The 20,590-nt window shown below is 42.6% G+C and overlaps 2 protein-coding genes across 2 annotated transcripts in view; both read right to left on the reverse strand.

The window, feature by feature from the left end:
• Positions 1-20,590, reverse strand: part of LOC144824315 (uromodulin-like) — a 74,448-nt gene that overhangs the window by 14,790 nt on the left and 39,068 nt on the right. Inside the window, exons 5-6 of the mRNA XM_078683432.1 lie at positions 12,112-12,360; positions 5,824-5,980 (exon numbers count right to left, since the gene is read on the reverse strand). Coding sequence (XP_078539558.1) covers positions 5,824-5,980; positions 12,112-12,360 — 406 coding nt within the window. The remainder of the gene's footprint in view (positions 1-5,823; positions 5,981-12,111; positions 12,361-20,590) is intronic.
• The window catches only part of LOC144825146 (uromodulin-like), a 479,921-nt gene that overhangs the window by 2,453 nt on the left and 456,878 nt on the right, over positions 1-20,590 (reverse strand). The gene's annotated exons all lie outside the window — the stretch shown is intronic.

The raw sequence follows: 20,590 nt of genomic DNA on the forward strand, positions 1-20,590 counted from the left end.
ATGAGGGCCGAGTCACGAAGGCATGATGGCATCACTTACAGAATAAAAATACACACTCACAATGCCTGCACAGTAATGCGGTGCGCCAGTGAGTGAAAGCGGTGGGCCGGTCAGTGAAAACGGTGGGCCAGTCTGTGGAGACATATCAGGGATTCTCCCAGGCAGTTATATTTGCAGGTATGTTTATTTTAAACAGTTATCAGAAATTCTGACCGCAAGGAAAGGAATTTATAGTACCGGCCCTCTGAAATAAGTACTGGTGCTGAGCATTGGAAGCCACCGGCACAAATTAATCAAGCCCAACAGCAAACAAAGGGCATTCAAAATGTGGCTACATTCAAGAGGGAAGCGAAGATCTTCCTAATAAGCAAGTTCCTTCCCTAGACAAGACTGTTCTTCGTCTGCTCCATGATTAAAAACCAGAAATCGAATAGCCCTGTATTGTATAGATACAGCCTGCACAAAATGACCACAAAAACATTTACGATGGTAAAGATAAAATTACCAGTTATCTGCGGAAAATCTCTTTAACTGTTCAGTACCACAATTAATGGATTGTTGTAGTACTGATGTAAAACATTCAAAAGTCACACATCTGAACTATGTTGTATGATACCAATGTGTACACCTTGTACTCTAAACAGTTCTTACACATGTTTTGTGTAACTGGTAAGATAGACATGTACCAGATTCATATATATATATATATAAATATATATATTACTGCTGCTATAACAGTGTAATCTAATCTGTACCCATTGTAAATGTGAAGCGCTATATAAAACTCTATAAATAAATAAATAAATAAAACATGTTGTAACATTTGGTAAATGGCATACAAATGCCTGGGAGGAAATAGATCTGCGATACCTGTGTAAATCATCTATGATATTTTAAGATTCCCAGCATGTGGATCCATGTTTTCCCCTACAGAACTCCAAGTGACAGGGTGAGAGCCAGTGAGCCACGTTTGGAAGAAAGCCTCACCAGCAGGCCAAACAGTCCTTGACGGTATTGTGGGACTGCTGTCACAAATGTGGTATACTAGAAATATAGCTCCCATACCTGTAGCATATTGTCAATACCAACTTTTAAAAAAATGTCCATGTAATATAGGAGTCTTCTCCTCGTATAGCAAGGACACCTTGAGACTTTTCTGTTCATGACCACCATGGTTTACAAGGCTGTCTTACCCAGAGGGCCAGCACTGGAAATAGTACCAAGGCAGCAGCCATAAATCGGATGGGGGATCTGATACCATTGCTGGCGGCATCATGTCCACAGCATCAGTGTTCCCCATTGTGTAGCCAGTGGTGGATCCTCACCGGGAAACACTCTCTTCCCCATGCTCAAAAGGAGGCTAGAGGCGGATGTATGTCATTAGATTGCATACTAATACCACGCGTGCCATTACAACGCGGGTATTACTACACGATGTCAATGACAACGACATGCCATTACATCGCATACTTTCACCACTACTATGCTTTTACCACGCATGCCATTACAACGCAAAGGCATGCGTGGTAAAGCTATACTCGTGGTTAAAGTTGCAAGGTAAGTGACAATCCTACCCCAACACCTACACAACACACTACTCCCACCCCTCACCCTAAAACACTATGGCACTCCAACACTACCCATATTACTCCCACCCCTACACTACCCTAAACCCTAAAACACTATTACCCTACAACACTACCCACACTACTCCCACCCCGACACTACCCTAAACCCTAAAACACTACCCACACTACTCCCACCCCTACACAACCCTAAACCCTAAAACACTACTACACTACAACACAGCCCACACTACTCCCACCCCTACACTACCCTAAACCCTAAAATACTACTGCACTACAACACTGCCCACACTACTCACACCCCTACACTACCCTAAACCCTAAAACACTACCAACACTACTCCCACCCCTACACTACCCCAACCCTAAAACACAACTACACCACAACACTACCCACACTACTCCAACCCCTACACTACGACTAACCCTAAAACACTACTACACTACAACACTACCCACACTACTCCCACCCCTACACTACCCTAAACCATAAAACCTCCACCCCAAGCACAATCAACCTTACCTCTTTCCTCGTGGTTCCAGCGTCGCCGTCTCTGCTCCCAGCTCCTGCTTTCCACGACGTCAGAGGTGCACAGTCGTTGTGAGGAAACAGCCTCAGTTTCCTCACAACGCTGTGGATAGCCATTACATTGCATGTGTTGTAAAAGCGCATGCGATGTAATGGTATGAGTACCTTTTACTATGCGTTGTAACATTGCATGCATTGTAACACATGTGATGTAAAAGCAACGCGTAGTAAAAGTTGCGTTGTAATGGCTGTTCCCCCTAGAGGAGGCCAGAGAATACAGAGAATTGTGGGGTGGACATCAGCATTTTTAGATGGAAGTCGTGTTACCACCATTGTCTAAATCAGGCCGTGAAGGTGAGTCTCCAACAGCGGTATCAATTCTTCATGAGCAAACACCGTCATGTTCCAGTGCAGGAGGAAGCTAACATGGCACTGGTTGTGTCCCTGCACCACAGCCAGGCCCGGGTTTACATTACGTATTTACATTGCATACATCAGTAATAGCGGATCAGTAGGTTAATTGTAATTGTATTTTTTTTTTATGTTTGCATTTATTGAAACAAAAAGAAACCAACAAAAAAGTAAGCTGTTTTGGACAGCTTCCACTATAGCTGTCGGTCATTCACCCTGTGGAAACATGAACTTTCGGAAAATAAGGTTACACACCTCGCTGAAAAGTCCACCAGACAATAAGACAGAACTGTCTCTGATTCAGCGGCTGCTGCTGCTGCCGCAGGTCTGCAAAGCAAAAGAGGGAATTAAACAGCAGCATTCTCTCCACTGGATAATGATACAGAACTATCAATCAGTGACCAAAGGAGGATCGTACAATCAACCACCAACAGAGTAAGATATGCTATTAATCCACCACCACTATAATACACCACATGCCTGCCATTCACAATTACACCGTGAAGGGAATGCAAAATAAGCTTGCCAGTCAGCCATTAATTCAGGACATTATGCAGCCATCCACCAGCCATCATTACATTAGGAGAGGACCACACATACCTATCAGGTTAGCACACAGCTGTCAAATACTCATCAACCTATGGATCAGATATCAGTGGAGCACAATGCGCCTATCAACGGTCTATCACAAGAGAAAAGATGACGCTCATTGAAAGGGAGTACATGCTACAGACGGGTAGGAGTTTTGAGATTGGTCAGGAACGGCTGTGGTTGCAGTAGTACACCTGGGGGGAGGGCTTGAACACTTAACAGAAGGAAGTTGCTGGGCAAGGAGGTGTGTTGTGGTATCTGGCGCGGTTTGCTGTTCGACTGTCCCCAGTGATATAAGAGGAGTCGTGCCCAGAAGCGAGGGGGGGCGGGGGTGTAAGTGTCGGAGAAGGAGGGTTATGAGTGACTGTTAGGTGAGTTCCCCTACATCAGCACAGCACCCCTAAGGATAGGAGTCCTCGATTACACTGCACTGACCCTGACCAATTCCTCACACCCCAGTTTGGTTATTCGAACCCACGCTCTTACTAGTCAGGCCCGGTTCTAGAGGGTGGGCCGGGTGGGCCAGGCCCACCCAAACGGGATCCTTGGCCCTCAGCAGTGAGGGCTTGAAGGCAGGCGTGCAACGCACAGGTCGTGTGTGTCAGCCCGGGCCGAGACAGCTTCCCGGGCGCACACACAGAGACAGTTTTAGAGATTATCGCAGCCGCACCCAAGTACTTAACAGGTCTTTAAAGACCGTTAACCCGGCTTTGTTTATTTTGTCACCCCTTCATCTCTGCATGGCGAAAGGTGACAAATCCTTTCTTTGACACTAGTAACCTTTGATAACCTTTGCCTACTATCCTGCTGCGTTGATATTCCTTTTTCTAAGCAGCAGGAGAAAAGAAGTTTGTTTATTCCTAGTCACCTTTTCTAACCCCTGCAGCGGCTAATCACACCAGGCTGTGACACAAAGTTTGAGGAATCGAGTAGGTAAGAGAATGTGTTACTACACTTTTTAAAATCTGCATAGGCCCATCAGAACACATACTTCCTGTGTGCTTCATTTAAACAGTTTTAATCATTATCATGGCTGATGCAGGACAACAATAAGACAATACAAAATGCCCAGATAACCCTGGTGATTAATGATCCTGCTGGACAGCAATCATTTGTCTGTTAGTAGTTTTTAAATGCAGATGAACTGTATTTTATGTAGATAGCTCAGTGGGTTAATGCCTTTGTCACAGAGATCCCTGTGTTACTTGCAGTACAGAAGTTACAGTCCTAACATAGGACAGTGACCAATGAACGGTCAACAAAGAGCTGCATACAAACATGAATGGTACAGTTAGAACTCCCCCAGTCTTTCATTATTGTAATAATGCTTAAATGAGTATGTTTGGGCAGATATACATTTTTATCAGTAAAGCTGACCCCCATGGAATACTCTTTAAATCCTATGGTTGTGTATCCCAAGACCTACCCCTTTTAAAATATACTGCCCACCAGTATCGGTGACATGTGATTCATACACCTTGTAATCCTCATTGGCTTATGTGACATTCCCTGTAGACTAATTTACATACTTGTATGATTCATTGTCTCTGTATAATGTGTGCCTAGTGTAAAGTACTGACACACACTACACTGATAGGAGTAGCACTATACAACAAATGAAATGCAAATGTATGTAAAGATGAGGGAGGGTGGCAGTGAGGGAATCCGAGGAAGAGGTCATGGGGTGGAGGGGGAGCTAGGGAGAGCTGAGGGGCACTGGTCGAGCGTGGTAGTGAGGGAGTCAGATGAGGAGGTCATGAGGAGGAGGGGTTACAGAGAGATAAGGGGTACTGGTCTCCGAGGAGGTCATGAGGGGGAGGGCCTATGGGGATATGAGGGGCACTTGTGGCGTGAGGCAGCGAGGAAATCAATCCGAGGAGGAGGTCAATAGGGGGATCATGGAGGGATGAGGGGCACTGTTGGAAGGTGGTAGTAAAGGTATTTACGGAGAAAGAGGTTATTGGTGTGGCGCCAACAAAGACTTTCACATAAGCGCTAAAGCCGGCCCTGTCATGGCGTTTGTTTATTTATTAGCAGTCGGGTCATAAGGGCTACTGTGGAACATACTTTAAAGTGCGTGCTAATTATATTTACTGCTATATTCAATGTTTAAAGTTTGAAGGTGTTTTTGCTAATGTTTTACCTGGAAAAATTAAAGTGGAGCCCGATGGTGCCTGATATGGGGCTGGGGCCCAAGGTCAGCTGTGAGAAGAGGTGCACTGGAGAGGAGTAGTGGATATTGAAGCCTGTAAGGGAGTGCGTTGCAGAGTCTGGGGTCAGGTGGAGGTAGTAATAAAGAGGGATTCGTCCTGAAGGCTCACACAGAGGGAGCCCGAGAAGTGTCACTTGCCTGATACTCCCACCTCAGAAACCTCCTCTTCCCATCAAAGGAACATTACATGGAAAAAACACTTTTTGAGAGTGATAACATTTAGAAAGAGATTTGGAAAAGAGTGCGTTTTACTGGGCCTTGTAAGACTAAGAAGATATAAAGGAGGGCTCTGAAGCAGGCCTGCCCAGAAATTTATGCGACAAATCGAGCCCCAGTGGCCCACCCGAATGCACCCTTGGCCCACCCAAATAGAAATTCCTGGAGCCGGGCCTGTTTCCTAGTTGCCATTCTCACCACCATCTTCCTTTCCCCTGCCTGAATGCGCATGGAGCGAGGGACGCAGCGCGGCTCAGGCCTCAGTCACGGGTCCTTACCTGGTTACAGGGGTTGCTGGTACAGATCTCCACCATAGCGTGGAGGTAGAGGCTGTCCGTGCCCATGATCTGGAATGTATCAATCTTAAATCGAGCCTCGGTGTCCTTGCCGTTCTTCACGATGGTCAATAAGTCACCCAGCTGAGCACTGGGGCACCTGCGGAGGAGGCAGAAGAGGGGGTTAGAAGGGGATCCATCCAGACACTCGCCACAGGCCCTACTCTGATCCTGGTGTCCTGATTCCCAGCTGATATAGCCCACCCACAGTCTCTATTTACAGTCTCTGCACTGCCGATGCCCACTCTGCAAGGCTTGTTCGGGATAAAGAGGGGCCGGGGAAAACCCGAAGCAAGGGTTGGGCCCTGCTTATGACGCAGCTCCCTCTGTGCCCCACTCACAAGACAAAGTCACTGCAGGATCAACGAAGGGTCTTCTTCAACCCACAGGCAGAAAAAGATGGGAGACATTTAAGCTAATGCTGCAGGAACACTGAGCCCAGTGAAATGGATGTATGACGTTATAACGCATACTATTACAACGCATGCTTTTACAACGCAACTTTTACAACGCAGGATCCATTACAACGAATACCATTACAACGCATTTTTTTACAATGCATATACCTTTACAACGCATACCATTACAACGTAAGTATAGGTAAGTATATAATTAAAAAAAATGTAAGTTATTAAATTTAATATAATTTAATTTTATTTAATTTTTATTTAATTTACTTTTTTTTAATTTAATTTAATTTTTAAAAATACCCCTTTACCCCAAAACCCATACCTAGCCCTGAACCCTAAAAATACCCCTTTACCCAAAAACCCAAACCTAGCCCTGAACCCTAAAAATACCCCTTTACCCAAAAACCCATACCTAGCCCTGAACCCTAAAAATACCCCTTTACCCAAAAACCCAAACCTAGCCCTGAACCCTAAAAATACCCCTTTACCCAAAAACCCAAACCTAGCCCTGAACCCTAAAAATACCCCTTTAGCCAAAAACCCATACCTAGCCCTGAACCCTAAAAATACCCCTTTACCCAAGAACCCAAACCTAGCCCTGAACCCTAAAAATACCCCTTTACCCAAAAAGTCATACCTAGCCCTGAACCCTAAAAATACCCCTTTACCCAAAAACCCAAACCTAGCCCTGAACCCTAAAAATACCCCTTTACCCAAAAACCCATACCTAGCCTGAACCCTAAAAATACCCCTTTACCCAAAAACCCAAACCTAGCCCTGAACCCTAAAAATACCCCTTTACCAAAAAACCCATACCTAGCCCTGAACCCTAAAAATACCCCTTTACCCAAAAACCCTACTTACCTATACTTACGTTGTAATGGTATGCGTTGTAAAAGTATATGCGTTGTAAAAAAATGCATTGTAATGGTATTCGTTGTAATGGATCATGCGTTGTAAAAATTGCGTTGTAAAAGCATGCGTTGTAAAAGTTTCGTTGTAACGGGTGCACACCCAGTGAAATGGATGCAAAAAGAACACAACTGACTTTTTTCTATTCTCAAAGTGCAGCCCCGGGAATAAAAGGATAAAAATATGAAAAATAAATAAGTAACTAAATAAAGCAAGACAGAGTGGTCGCAAAGTGGCCAGATGTATTTTATTCACACACAAACACATTAGCGCCACTTTACAGACTTTGCCAGTGAAGTGCTACTTTTGCTTTCTTGTCTTTCTTTGAACAGCATTGTTTCCTCTGGGCAGGGAACTAGTGCACCAATCCTAGAGGTACTGCAATGAGTGGATTGGAAAACAAAATGTGTACTGCGGTTCTGTGTTCAGGGATGTGGTCTTTTTACCATACTGCTTACGTTTTGTACGGATATAAACACTGGACATTGAAATGGGTCCATTCAGAGCTCTGTAGTCATGTTTTAACTTTTCAGGTGAAAGCATTCACTGATTTCTGAATAGTGGGTGTAAAAGAGTTAAGTTAACCATGTTGTTCCTGTTTACATTTCAGATGCTTTACTTAATTGTGCATTCCATATGAGTGTTTGCTTTTTCCAGGATGTTGTTACTTTTTTTTGGTAGGCAGCATTTTGCTCTTGTCCAATGCGTAATTTAGATTGAGCTGCATCCATGAGTTTATAGCGGGGCACAATTGGTTTGTAGTTGAAGACAGTGCCAGTTTCTCTCAGTGGGGCAGTATGGTGTTCAGTGGGGGAGAGGATGTGACACTACGGTCTGAGCTGCTGAATTTGGAGCTGGGGAACCAGGTTCAGCCTTCATGACCAGTACACAAGATCACTCTCCTGAGGGAGAATATTTCCATGCTAGACCTTAGAAGGCCTGCAAGACCTTAGAAGCTCTGGTGTCACTGGTGTCAGAGCACCAGCGGTTGGACCACAGTGGGGGCAAGTGTGGTTTAACCTTCAAGGTTTGTCCACCACAATACATACTGAAGTTCACCGCCAGTTGTGTGGGCAGGCCTATGAAGTAGCATAACCTAGAGCAACAGTTACTCTGTCACTGAGTTCACAGGACCCTTGAGAAGGGCTGGCTCTAGGGCTGTGCAACTGGCGTGATGGCACTGGGTGGGGGCATCGTGCTTGCAAGTATATCATGGTTCAAAAGCACTTGCTGCCGCCTTTCTGGACTCCAGCAATTTTCGGCAACAATAAAAATGTCATGATAACTGGTAAATAATGTTCTTCCTACGGAGATATCAGAGTTTTATCTATTGGAAGTTTTAACTCATGGAAAGGTAGCACAGGGGATAATGTGCCTGCTGCAAAGACGCAGATCACAAAATGCATATAATTAAATAGGTCAGCGCTTTTGTCATAGAGATCCTTTGTTACTTGCAGTTTATAAGTTAAAATCATAACATAGAACAGTGAGCTATTAACTGTCATCAAAGAGCTTAATACAAACTGCAAGGTATAAATTAGAGAGTTATGTTTTCCCCCCATTCTTTGATTATCCTAATGTTGCAAAAAGTGTTCTTTTGGATAGACATCAATTCTGATTATAAAAGAGAACCCCCGACCATGGTATTACGTTTAAAATTCTGAGTTTGTGTTTCTCCAGACCAATCACTATTAAACTATACAGCCCTTGAGGCCAGCCACCCTTACCCATTGGTACCTCCTTTGCTTTGTTTCAGCAGTAGTAGCTGCAACTCACCAGGGATCAGTACTGCAGGATTCGCACACACACCAAACTAAGTTCACAAACTTCACAGTTTCTCTGCAAGCACTTTTAACATGTGCTGCTTGCTTTGGGGGCACTGGAATAATGCAGCAAAGGAGAACAAAATTATGTTCCGGTGTTAACTAAATTATGTAGCAAAAAAAAGGCTGCAGCATAATGCAGTATATTTTATGATATTTTATTATTTTGACATTTTACACATGCTAACAGTCTCTGGAAAGATGTTGCCTTAGTTATCAGTACCAGTGTAACATAAAACTGCAGCAGTGAGAAAGGAGATCAGTCAACCTTTGCAAAGGGCCCTCCACTTTGCAGCAACACGTCACATTTTTTAGGAAACGTTTGATCCGTTTGGGCTACAAGCAATTTTTTTGTTGAAATTGTCAGATTATGCAGCAGATCTTGAATTATGTGGCAAATATGGCAGTGCCATAACTATATAGAAATATTTTGCCATTCATGTTTGAACTGCTCTTGTGGGAAAAGGGAGAAGTGCTGATGACAGAAACTCCATGGCTCGGAGAGAAATGGCTTGTGCTTCCACTTGTAAGCGTATTTGGGAAATTCTGTGATTGGAAACATATCCTACTTTGTGGATGTATTTTAATGTCAATAACTTATATTAAACCTAAAATAATTATGTGAACCCATTGGCAGAATTAAATAACATAATGAGCTGTAAATGGGCAGTGAAATGTCAAACGTATACTAAAAATTGGGATGTTTTGTGCTTTCTGGCCACACCTCTGACTCTGCCCACTGATCAAATCCTTGGGTTATTTCCACCCTCTGGTTCTCCACCCACAGTTCCCCTACTTTTTTCCCCCCACTTCGACCACTGGTTCGGTGAGTATCATATACTTAACACTACACAGAGTTCACGGTGCAGCAACAGCGAGGATAGGTAACGTCACTTCGCACAACAGGGACAATTCCTCTCACACTACAGGAACAGCGAAGGAGATTTTCCACCTTGCACTGCAAGTACAGTGAGGGAGATACTTCACCTCACAATGTAGGGTCAGTGAGAGGGATACCTCACCTCACACTGCAGGGACAGCAAGGGAGACACTTCACCTCACAATGTTGGGTCAGTGAGAGGGATACCTCACCTCACACTGCAGGTGCAGCAAGGGAGACACTTCACCTCACAATGCAGGGTAAATGAGAGGGATACCTCGCCTCACACTGCATGGACAGCAAGGGAGACACTTCACCTCACAATGCAGGGTAAATGAGAGGGATACCTCGCTTCACACTGTAGGGACATCAAGGGAGACACTTCACCTCACAATGCAGGGTCAGTGAAAGAGATACATCACCTTACACTGCAGGGGCAGCGAGGGAGATACTTCGCCTTACACTGCAGGAACAGCAATGAGAAGCTTCAGTTCGCACCACAGGAACAGCATTGGATGGGCTTGTTGCAAAAACACTAGGAATAGGTCACCTCACCATATACTGCAAGAAGGAGGAGTGTTTCACCTCATAGTGCAGAAACTGCACAAGCATTATCCCTCCCCCTAGGTAAAAGTCGAGATTGGGAGTGAGTGGGAGGCACCTTTGCACTATTTTTAAAGATTGGACGCTTCTCTTCAAGCTGAGGGCAGGTGATATATGTACCCATTGATGTTCATAGGGTCTAGATGTCACTGTACGCCCTACCACAAAAGCTATATATACAATAAAGATATACTGCCTCAGACTTTCTTACACTTTCAGTCTGACCTCATGCCAGACGTTCTAAATCTGCCTCGAAGTTTCTTAATTACCACAAAGCCAATGTCTTTTAATAAAAAGCACATTATATTTACTAGTATCAGCCTTTTCTTAAGAAATGTTACAACTTTTAGTAATTTAGGGGCACATGCATCATTGGTTTTTGCATTCACAAACGGTGCGAATCGGAAAAATCGGCCGTTTGCGAATGCAAAAACCAATTTTGGGATGCATCAAACTTTAATGCACAACTCGCATTTTTTTGCATTTCCAAAAAAAGCGAATGCATTTAAGGAATCGCATTTGTGCGATTCCTTAAATGCAATGCATCATTTTTTTAAAAATTGCGAATTTGGAATTTGGAAGTGCAAATTAACACGAGGTTGACCCTCGTGTTAATTTGCGAAAATTCTTAAAAAAGCTAAAAAATGAATTTTTGACAGTGTCATGTTACAGACACACATGTCCTTAGGACATGTGTGTGTGAAACATGCACTTTCAAATACATTTCAGGGGCGCAGGGGGGGGTCCTTTGGACCCCCTGCACCCGTGGAATGCATCAACAAATTGCGAATTCCTAACTGCCTTCCCATTGACTCCTATGGGCCTTTCGGCAGATAGGAATCAATGGGAATTGCGAAAATGCACTTTGGAATTCACTATTTATTTGAGAATCGGTAAAAATTGCGATTTTTACCGAATCGCAAATAAATAGTGAAAACAATGATGCATAGCATTTTGCAATTCTTAATTTGCGATTCGGTAATTTTCGCAAATTAAGAATCGCAAAAGCTATCAATGATGCATGTGCCCCTTAGTTCCTAACCCAATTTGTTTTTGTTTGTATGTGAAAACATGCATATGATTTACCAAGAATTAAATTGAATTTTACAAAGTGATTTCCGCATTTCTTTATGTGACTTGGCACATAAAGCGCTCATACTGTTCGTAGGCCATGTCGGAGCACTATTATAAAACAAAACACGACTACAATCCTCATGCACTAGGCCAGATTTGTAATCTTTCACAGTTTCCTTTCACTTCATTTGTCATCCCTGATATGACACGATGCGTTTGTAACATAAACTGTAACAGTTCAAGAGGTGTTGCTTCTTAAGTAGATTCCATATTCCTTAATTTAAGTTTGAGTATCAGTTATCCACTCTTGAACTGTGGCTTCAGTTATCCACCCCCCACCCCCGGACCCCCTCCCCCCGCTCCATATCTCCTTGACTTGGACACGTTTGAAGGAGACCTGCTCACCTTTCCCCTGACCCAATGTCTTCACTTGGGCAGCCTACCCCACCTACCACAAGCGGCGGGCCCGCTCCTGACCCCAGGGCCCTGCTCCTGATAGGCTCTCATGTGTTTCTCTTCCGGTACTCACTTGTTAGTGATAATGTCATAGGACTGGGCGGCGTTGGGGTCACTGGTCCCTGTGGCGTACAGCCGTGTCACCAAAACTGAGAATCTTGTTGCATCGAGGTCTGGTATCGACACAGAAACATACAGGGGGTCCTGAACATTGACAGTCATTGTTGCATCGGTGTAAGCGACAGCGAAGGAGGAATCCGTGTAGGCGACCATGAAAACCATCACTGCACCAGCCCCTCCAGGGAGTGGGATGTCTATCGGACTGAAATAGTAAAAAACAAGAGTGATTTGTCACTACTGCTGCTGAATGCACCACAGACATCTTTTGTCTCATGTTCTGGCAATCAGACACCACCCGCTGCAGCCAGGCAATATCAGGGTACAAACCCCCACAACTCCTTCACAAGGACCCTCACAACTCCTTCACAAGGCCCCTCACAGCTCCTTCACAACTATCCTCACAGCTCCTTCACAAGGGGTGTGCAAGGTAGGTCCGGAACGGCTTAATCTAAAGAATAATATTGTGATATCCACAGAAGAAAATGTATATGTAAATAATCTTCATGGAAATCATGGATGTAGTAAGTACTTAGCCAGAAAACACTGGCATAGATCCGACACTCCTGTGTCTACGATGCACACACCCAATCCCCCACACACAGCATGACAGATCAACTATGTTCTTCTTCAGGGGTAGGTTCTAAAGAGCTGGGTCCTTTTGTCCGTGGTGGGGATTACTAGTTTTTCAGGACTTTTAAATGTCCCACTGGGGAAAAACAAATACTTTGTTTAAATTAACCACCAGTTAAAACCAAAAACCACCGACTGGAAGCTACAGTGAAATCAAGTGATGTGTTCCAAATAGCAGGTCAATAGGGCCCAGAATCCTTAGGAGAGGCGCTAGATCCAGAACCATTTGTACTGGCATACTGGCACTTTCACCACAACACTTAGGGGAGAAGGGGCATGGGCTGGAAATATAAAGCCTGGGATAGAGCCATTCACATGCCAAGAGTCAATTCCAATGCAGGAGGGCCCCATCCAGGCCACATTGCAGGACAAATACTGAAAGTATAGATGACTCCCTTTTAGACATTTTGCATGTAAATATGTCTTATGTCATTATTATGGCAATATCTGGCATGGACCAGGGTTGGACACTGCTTACCTACTTCTGCTAGTTCTTATCGGTAAAGTTGTGCTTCTAACTGAATTTAGTATTAACAATCCTTTTTGAACAGACAAAGAACAACACACGACTTCCATTGACTTGTAAAAACATAACAGCAGTGTGTCATTACCTTCCTATAGATTATTATCAATTAAAATGTTATGCTGTTGTACATTTTAAACAAAGGCATGTGTTCCGCTGCAGTGCTATTGAAGGCAATTGAGCATAAGTTTGGCGAGAGCAAGAAGGGGCCACTATTTAAGATTGAACCAAGAAAGAGAATTCGAGTAAAATTAAACCGTTATGAACAAACCATCTTTTTTGTTTAAATGCCCAATAGGACACTGGTTAACTAGTTTCCACCCAAACGCCATATTGGATTGCATGTTACCACAACGCCAAGCGTTCAGATGGAAGACTTCAGCTGGAACCAGATTACATTGCAGCTCACTGTAACAAAGCAATCTTACACTGACATTTCCACTAACTCACAAGTGCAGAAACTTTTGCAGTAACTGACCGATGAAGATATGATATAATCTATTCAAACTGAGGTAAATGTCCCCCCAGTGTCCATTGATGTATATTTTGTTTTTGCACTGGTTGATCAGAGAAACTGTTGATGGAGCAAGGACTCGCATATGAAGCGACTTGCTTGTTTTCAAGAACCTCGAAATAACGTCAACGAATTAACCAATATGTTTGTCTTACTAATTTGTCCCTTTTTCTTCATTATTGGGTATCCGAGAGAAGCTTGCTTATGTGTTTTCTAATACTAATACGCTTGCAAATAAAATGGCTGCTGCTACACGGGAATTTCTACTGCGCATGCGTCTGTCATACCCACGTGACATGACGTACTCGCAGCTTTGGAGGGAATCAGGTGCTTCTGCGCACTAGAGCTAATATGGCTGCTTCGTGTTCTCACATGCGAGAAGCTTGCACTGCTGCTTTTGCTAAGCTGTTCGTTCCGCTTAATCCTAATACTATAGTTTATTATAAAGTAATGGGTATAGTGTAGAGATTCATGGTATACAGTGTATTCATTTATTCTGTGTGCTAAAACTGTTTCTTTTCCATGTCATGTTGCACTTCGAAACTTGGCCTGTTGTATAATGCTGTACTCCATCTTGATTGACACTGCGTCTGCGCGAGATTCGCAAGTCTCCAGAGCAGTGACCTTTGGATTTTAGCCAAGGCGCTGACTGACTGAGAAGATGCCCCTGGGAACCTCACCTAATGAACTCTGGAAAAATACAATGCATTTGTGAATAGAACATCCGATGTTTTACGAGTTGAAGACTTCATGAGAACTTGAACTTGATGGGCGTGAACATAAATTTGAATAGGAGACGGCAACATTTGAAATATTAGGTGGTGTTATGACCTGTCCTCTTCTTTTGTCCAATTGAAATTTGGGATTCTTACACTTGCAACATTGGGGGGTGGTACACTGACCTGGAAAATAGTATAACTAGCCTAGGTTTAGCTAGAGAAATTGTCCGACTTGTCCGAATAACTGACCTGTCACTGAACCGACGCACTCAATAGGGGACTAAGAGCAGAGGGCTGCAGAGCACTCTGTCAGACAGACTCGCTGACCCAATCGGGGTTCGTGGAAGGTGAAGTGCTGGCGAAGCACTTTGCTGGTATATGCTGTAACCCAGTCGGGGGTTTTGGCTGATTCCTTGCAGAGAGGGAGTAGCGCAGGCATTGTAACTGAACTGCGGGTGCTGGTCTTAACCTTTGGTGGTCCTGTCCTGATCCAAATTTGGTCTACCCTGTCCTGTTTGCCATACTGCACCTGCTGGCCTACTAGCAACTGCATTCTTTGGGGTTCTTCTGTCCTTTCAACTGACCCGTGGCCAGGGTTGGTCTTCACACCATTTTATGTAAATATAAATCTGTATGGGTAATTGTCATTATAACTTGCGTCCTTTTCTTTACCCTCCCTAATTTGCAAAAGCTTTGATTATATATGTTCCCTTTCTTACTCTTCCCTTAGTAAATGAAATCTGCGTTTATTGATCTATTAGCGTGTTCCATTTTCATACCCTCCCGTTTAGCTGAATGTCAAACGTCTAATGATTGAATAAATAGCGTCCTATTTCTCTACCCTCCCTTGAAATTGATTAGGTTTGATTGTTCGATTTATTAGTGTGTTCCTTTTCTTACCTTCCCTATAGTCATATGTTAAAATTAGGTTTGTAATTGCATATTATGTTCCCTTTTTCCCTACCTTTTGATAATTTTGCATAAACTGTATCCTTTAGTGTGTTTCATTCCCCCCCCTTTTTTAGTTAAATTGAAAAGTCTGTTTCTCAAAATAGCATGTTCCTTGTTTTCCTTCCCTTTAATTCAAACTTGCTAAATGGTTGGCATAATATTTCTTTTGCATAGCTATACACTGTTTCTGATGTTGGTTATTGATAGTTTAATTGCTTTTAATGTGTGGCTTATGACTTCTGATGATGATTAGATAAAGAGTTTAAACTTCCCTGAGTCTGTGGTTATTATAATGAGTGCAAATGTTATGGTATTTTTGACTGTTTGCCTATCTTTACAACCAACTCCCTGATCCATTGTGGTCATAGGTACCAGTGACAAGGATTGGTAAGTCAAAGGTATTGGAATCAGTAGCATTAAAATAGACTGGTAGTAGAGTGTAAGTTGCCCGATTGAGTAAATAGTGATAAATTGAATTATGGGCCCAAGTGAGTATTGATAAAATTGTAGTCGGGTGACCTGCGCTCTCTATCAGTATATTTCTTTGGTAGCAGTAGTATGGTTAGGGATTAGTTAAGATAGGTAGTTAGTTAGTTGATTAGAATTCACATTTTTTTGATCGATCAAATGTAATGTTATTTGAAATGTTTTGAAATTTTACTTCATTGCTGCTATATTGATTTTATGTATTAACCAATATTGTTTGTACCTGTTCTATGGTTGTCTGGAATCCCCGGAGGCAGAATAGCAGGTGGTAAATGGAAGCCATATCGCGGTGAGGTCGCTTACCCGCAAGAAGTTAGTGCATGGTTGGGCAGAACCGGAAGCACTATTTAGGGTTTTCTGTATGAATGTTTGAATTAATGATAGCATAGATTTCGCTGGCAAAACGTTTGTTGTGATATCACCTAGTAAGGGTCACACGGAAGGAGTAGCAGGTTCATCTGAGCTTGAGTGATAGCAAAGGGGTTCGCTGGTGAAACTTTGGTCTTAGTATATATCCCGGAGTGGATAAAGTCTGAAGGAGTAGCAGGTTCTCTAATGCTTGTATGAAGGGTAGGCGGAAGGGATCTACTCGTAGTGTATGAAAAGTAAACGGAAGGGATAGAACTGCAATGCCCCTGCACTAAACACAAATTGTATGGTATGATAGTAAAACGTAGTTAAATACAATGGTTGATATAATTGCAGCACTCCAAACACATAGTGAGTATTCAAAGTTCAGTGATCAAGAGCACAAAAAGAAGCTGTGATAAGGTCAATGGTCCGTTCATATGTTCATTTTCTGTTTAATGTTCCCAAAAGATAAGCCAACACGTGTTTCATCGCAGGGAACAACTGCGATGGACGGCCGATTAGTAAAGATTTAGCATAGATCTCGATTTTTCACAAGTTGAGTAACGTAATTCCCCCTCCTTTAGTTTCCCGGCGCCGTGTTTTCGGTCCGTACCAGAAACACGGCGCCGGGAAACTAAAGGAGGGGGAATTACGTTACTAAGACGAAACACTCCGTGAATAGAGGCACACCCGCCCTATCACGAAGACTTATCTCCTCCCGGTTTTCACTCAACTTGTGAAAAATCGAGATCTATGCTAAATCTTTACTAATCGGCCGTCCATTGAGAGTGAAAGAATTGGAAATCCTTAGCTCACCCAGACCGGGCCACAGCTCTTTAAAATTACTAAGAATCGCAACCTCCATTTCCGACAAGAACCAGAGTCTACACACTGACCGGCTCTTTCGCGCCCTTATTCTTTGGTGTTTCCGACTTAGAACACTTATCATATGAGCCATCTTTTCCAGCCCTGAAGATTCGCAGTTGTTCCCTGCGATGAAACACGTGTTGGCTTATCTTTTGGGAACATTAAACAGAAAATGAACATATGAACGGACCATTGACCTTATCACAGCTTCTTTTTGTGCTCTTGATCACTGAACTTTGAATACTCACTATGTGTTTGGAGTGCTGCAATTATATCAACCATTGTATTTAACTACGTTTTACTATCATACCATACAATTTGTGTTTAGTGCAGGGGCATTGCAGTTCTAATCGATACAGACCAGTTTTCTGATCTAATTGAGTGGGTGGGAGGTGTTACCACTCGCCCCATTGCCTACACTGTTCACTTTGCTGTTATACACCAATCAGCGGTTACCCAGGTGTGCGCCATAATACTCTGTAGCACTAAAAGACCTCTTAGTTGTTGCAATAAACGGAAGGGATATACTTGCAGTGAGATTATTCTCTCCTATCTAGTCACTCGGGTACAGTGGCGAATGTTTTCACGTTGTTGATTAAAAGAGAAATGCACTTTAAATTTAAAAGAAATTGAGTTTTTTCATTACCTTGTGAAGGAGGGAGTCAGTTGCGAAGCTGCGCTGATGTCACTCAGATCCGCGCTGGTATTGGTCGAGACAGCGGGCGTCTAGCTGAGATAGCATTGTAAAGGAGGGGTGAGCACAGGAGCGTGGGAACTCGTCTCATGAGAAAAGCAGCGCACTCATTGGTTGCAATTATTTGAAACCGCAGTGTTGGTTGGTTGCAGAAAAATAAAAGACGCGCTACTATTGGAAGTATTTAGTAAACAGAAATAAGTATTTTCGCACACTTTAAACTTTGTAAAATATATGTGGTATCCAAGCCATCCAGAGATTCGACCTGATCCAAGATACCAAGGTTTTGCTACGGATCAGGCGATAAAAGGCAGGCCAAGCAATATGTACGGAAGTAAGAGAAAAATGTCACTTGTAGACAGAGTTAAGAATTACTTTAAAAAAGATAAGCAAATTAAAACCAGAGAAGGAGTCATTATTCCACCACCGAATTCTCCCGCATCATTCATGATGTTTGATAGGGGTTACCACACGTGTGTATGGCTAGAGAATTGGGTGGAATTTAGCATTTCTCTTAGAAGGCACATTTAATGGAATAATTTTGTTCAATTTAAGGACTCGAATGAATGATTTACATCCCAGACCTAGATTAACACAATATGAGGCACTAGAAGAATGGGAAATTGAGGCTTTTGAGCGAGACAGACCTAGAATTGACAAAGGACTGAGTACATTTTACCCAAAGGTTCAACGAGATTCCAAAGATAAAAAAATGAAACAATGGAGACAGAACATGTTAGTAGAAGGGCTATATCCTGTACTAACCTTAGAAGAGCCCACGGGAGGTAAAAGAACTGAGAAAACCAATCTTTTAATGACTTATGGGGATTCAGATGATGATTACATGGAGGATTTATTAATGAAAAATCCACCACCTTATAATGAGGGACCAAGTACAGTAAATCCAAGTGCCCCGTTTTTAAAACCACCTTTGATTCGGCAAATAATACACGAAACCTCCATTGAAAAGGTGCTACTGGACAGAGAAAGAGGGGCCTTGAATAAAGAGAGAAGTGAATTAATTCAGAAAATCTCTCAATTAAATACAAGTCCTGAAGCTCTGACAATCCCAGTAACTATTGGCCCAGTTGTTCCTTTGTACGGGGATAAGCAAGCTAGTCCAAAAGCTCCAGTTATAATTACATCAGTAGTACAGCCAAGAAAAGGATCGTTGATAATAGATGATCAGGCAAGTGAGTGTGAGTCAGTAATCTCACTAATGGATTTGTCAATAAGAGAACCAGAAGGCAGTTCAATGAGAAAGAACACTCCTTTAAATTCAAGAGAAGTTCAGATAGAGACATCCTCTGGTACGAGAAGTGCCACGGTAGTAACTCCTGAAGAAATAGACAGATGGACCAGAGAAATAGAGAACCCAAAAACCCAGCCAAAGCCATTAGACATATATAAATTGAGAATCGAATTGGAGGAATTGATGGCTGGGAATGTGGGATTGGACAGACTAAATACCCTTAGTGAAGATGAATTATTATTCATTTGTAAAAGTATTACTCGAAATACAAGGGTGTACCATGAAAAATTAATGGACACCGCAGCTAGCATGGGGATTGACATTGGTAAATCTAAAGTATTGCAAAAGCCTTATCGAGCAGAATTCTCAGACAAAGATTTAGAAAACATGAATGTGTCAGGAAGAAAAGTGCAGATAAGAGAACTACTAAACCTGTTACAAAAATGGGGAGAATTAGAAAAATGGAAAGCCAGGTGAGCAAAGAGAAAAGAAGAGGTTCGATCAAGACAAATGACTTCACAATATGTTTTAAAGGAAGCAGAAAAGGTGGAAAAATTATGTCCCATGCGAGAGGTACCAGGTGGAGGCTATGTGCATGTCCCGTGGTCCTGACAGGATATTTTGTCATTTACAAATGATTTTCCAAAACTTTGTGAAAAACCTGTCGAGTGGTACAGACAAGTCGAGAGATTTGTAAAGGTTTAAAAGTGTATTTTGAAAGACTTAGATGGATTATTTGACATTGTAGTTCCTGTAGATCTGTGTACAGAATGCAAAATTGCTGTTGATTGGCCTAGTGATGAGTACCCAAGAGACCCAAAGACAGGGGCACCTTCCGAGGATGTAATGAAAAAATACAATCAGGTAATACTTTACCTTAAAGGAAAGGTGCATGCAAAGGAGACAGACTGGATGAAAATAGACAAAACCACTCAGAATAAGGACAAATCTGTGCATTCATATTATGAAAGGTTATTACAGACATTCAAACAATACAGTGGACTAGACAATATTGACATGAAGGACATGATGAATTTCATTTATCGATTTGTGTTAGGATTGAGGCCAGAAATTTCACAATGGATTGAAGACAATAACATTTGTTGGCAGGCTAAGCCCGTAGATGAGGTCCTTAAATACGCAAAATATTGTGAAAATGAGCTGGAAAATAAGCGGGAAGTGTTAAAAGAAAAAGTCATATGGGCACAAGTAAAATTAGCAAAGCAACAAGAACAACAGCTAAACCAGATAACTAGCAATCAGAATAAGGGTGATGGAAGTGATGGAAGGCCAAGGGGAAAAATCAATAGGGAAGATGCCAAGAAGAAATTTCCCTGTCACGGATGTGTCAAGTTGGGGCATTAGAAGGACGAATGTAAGTCTGTGCAGAATGGTAATGTGCAAATTAATTGTTAGAACTGGGGGTCTCTAGTTGGCAGGGGTAG

The sequence above is a fragment of the Lissotriton helveticus genome, chromosome 3_1 (assembly GCF_964261635.1).
Source record: "Lissotriton helveticus chromosome 3_1, aLisHel1.1, whole genome shotgun sequence".
NCBI lineage: Eukaryota > Metazoa > Chordata > Amphibia > Caudata > Salamandridae > Lissotriton > Lissotriton helveticus.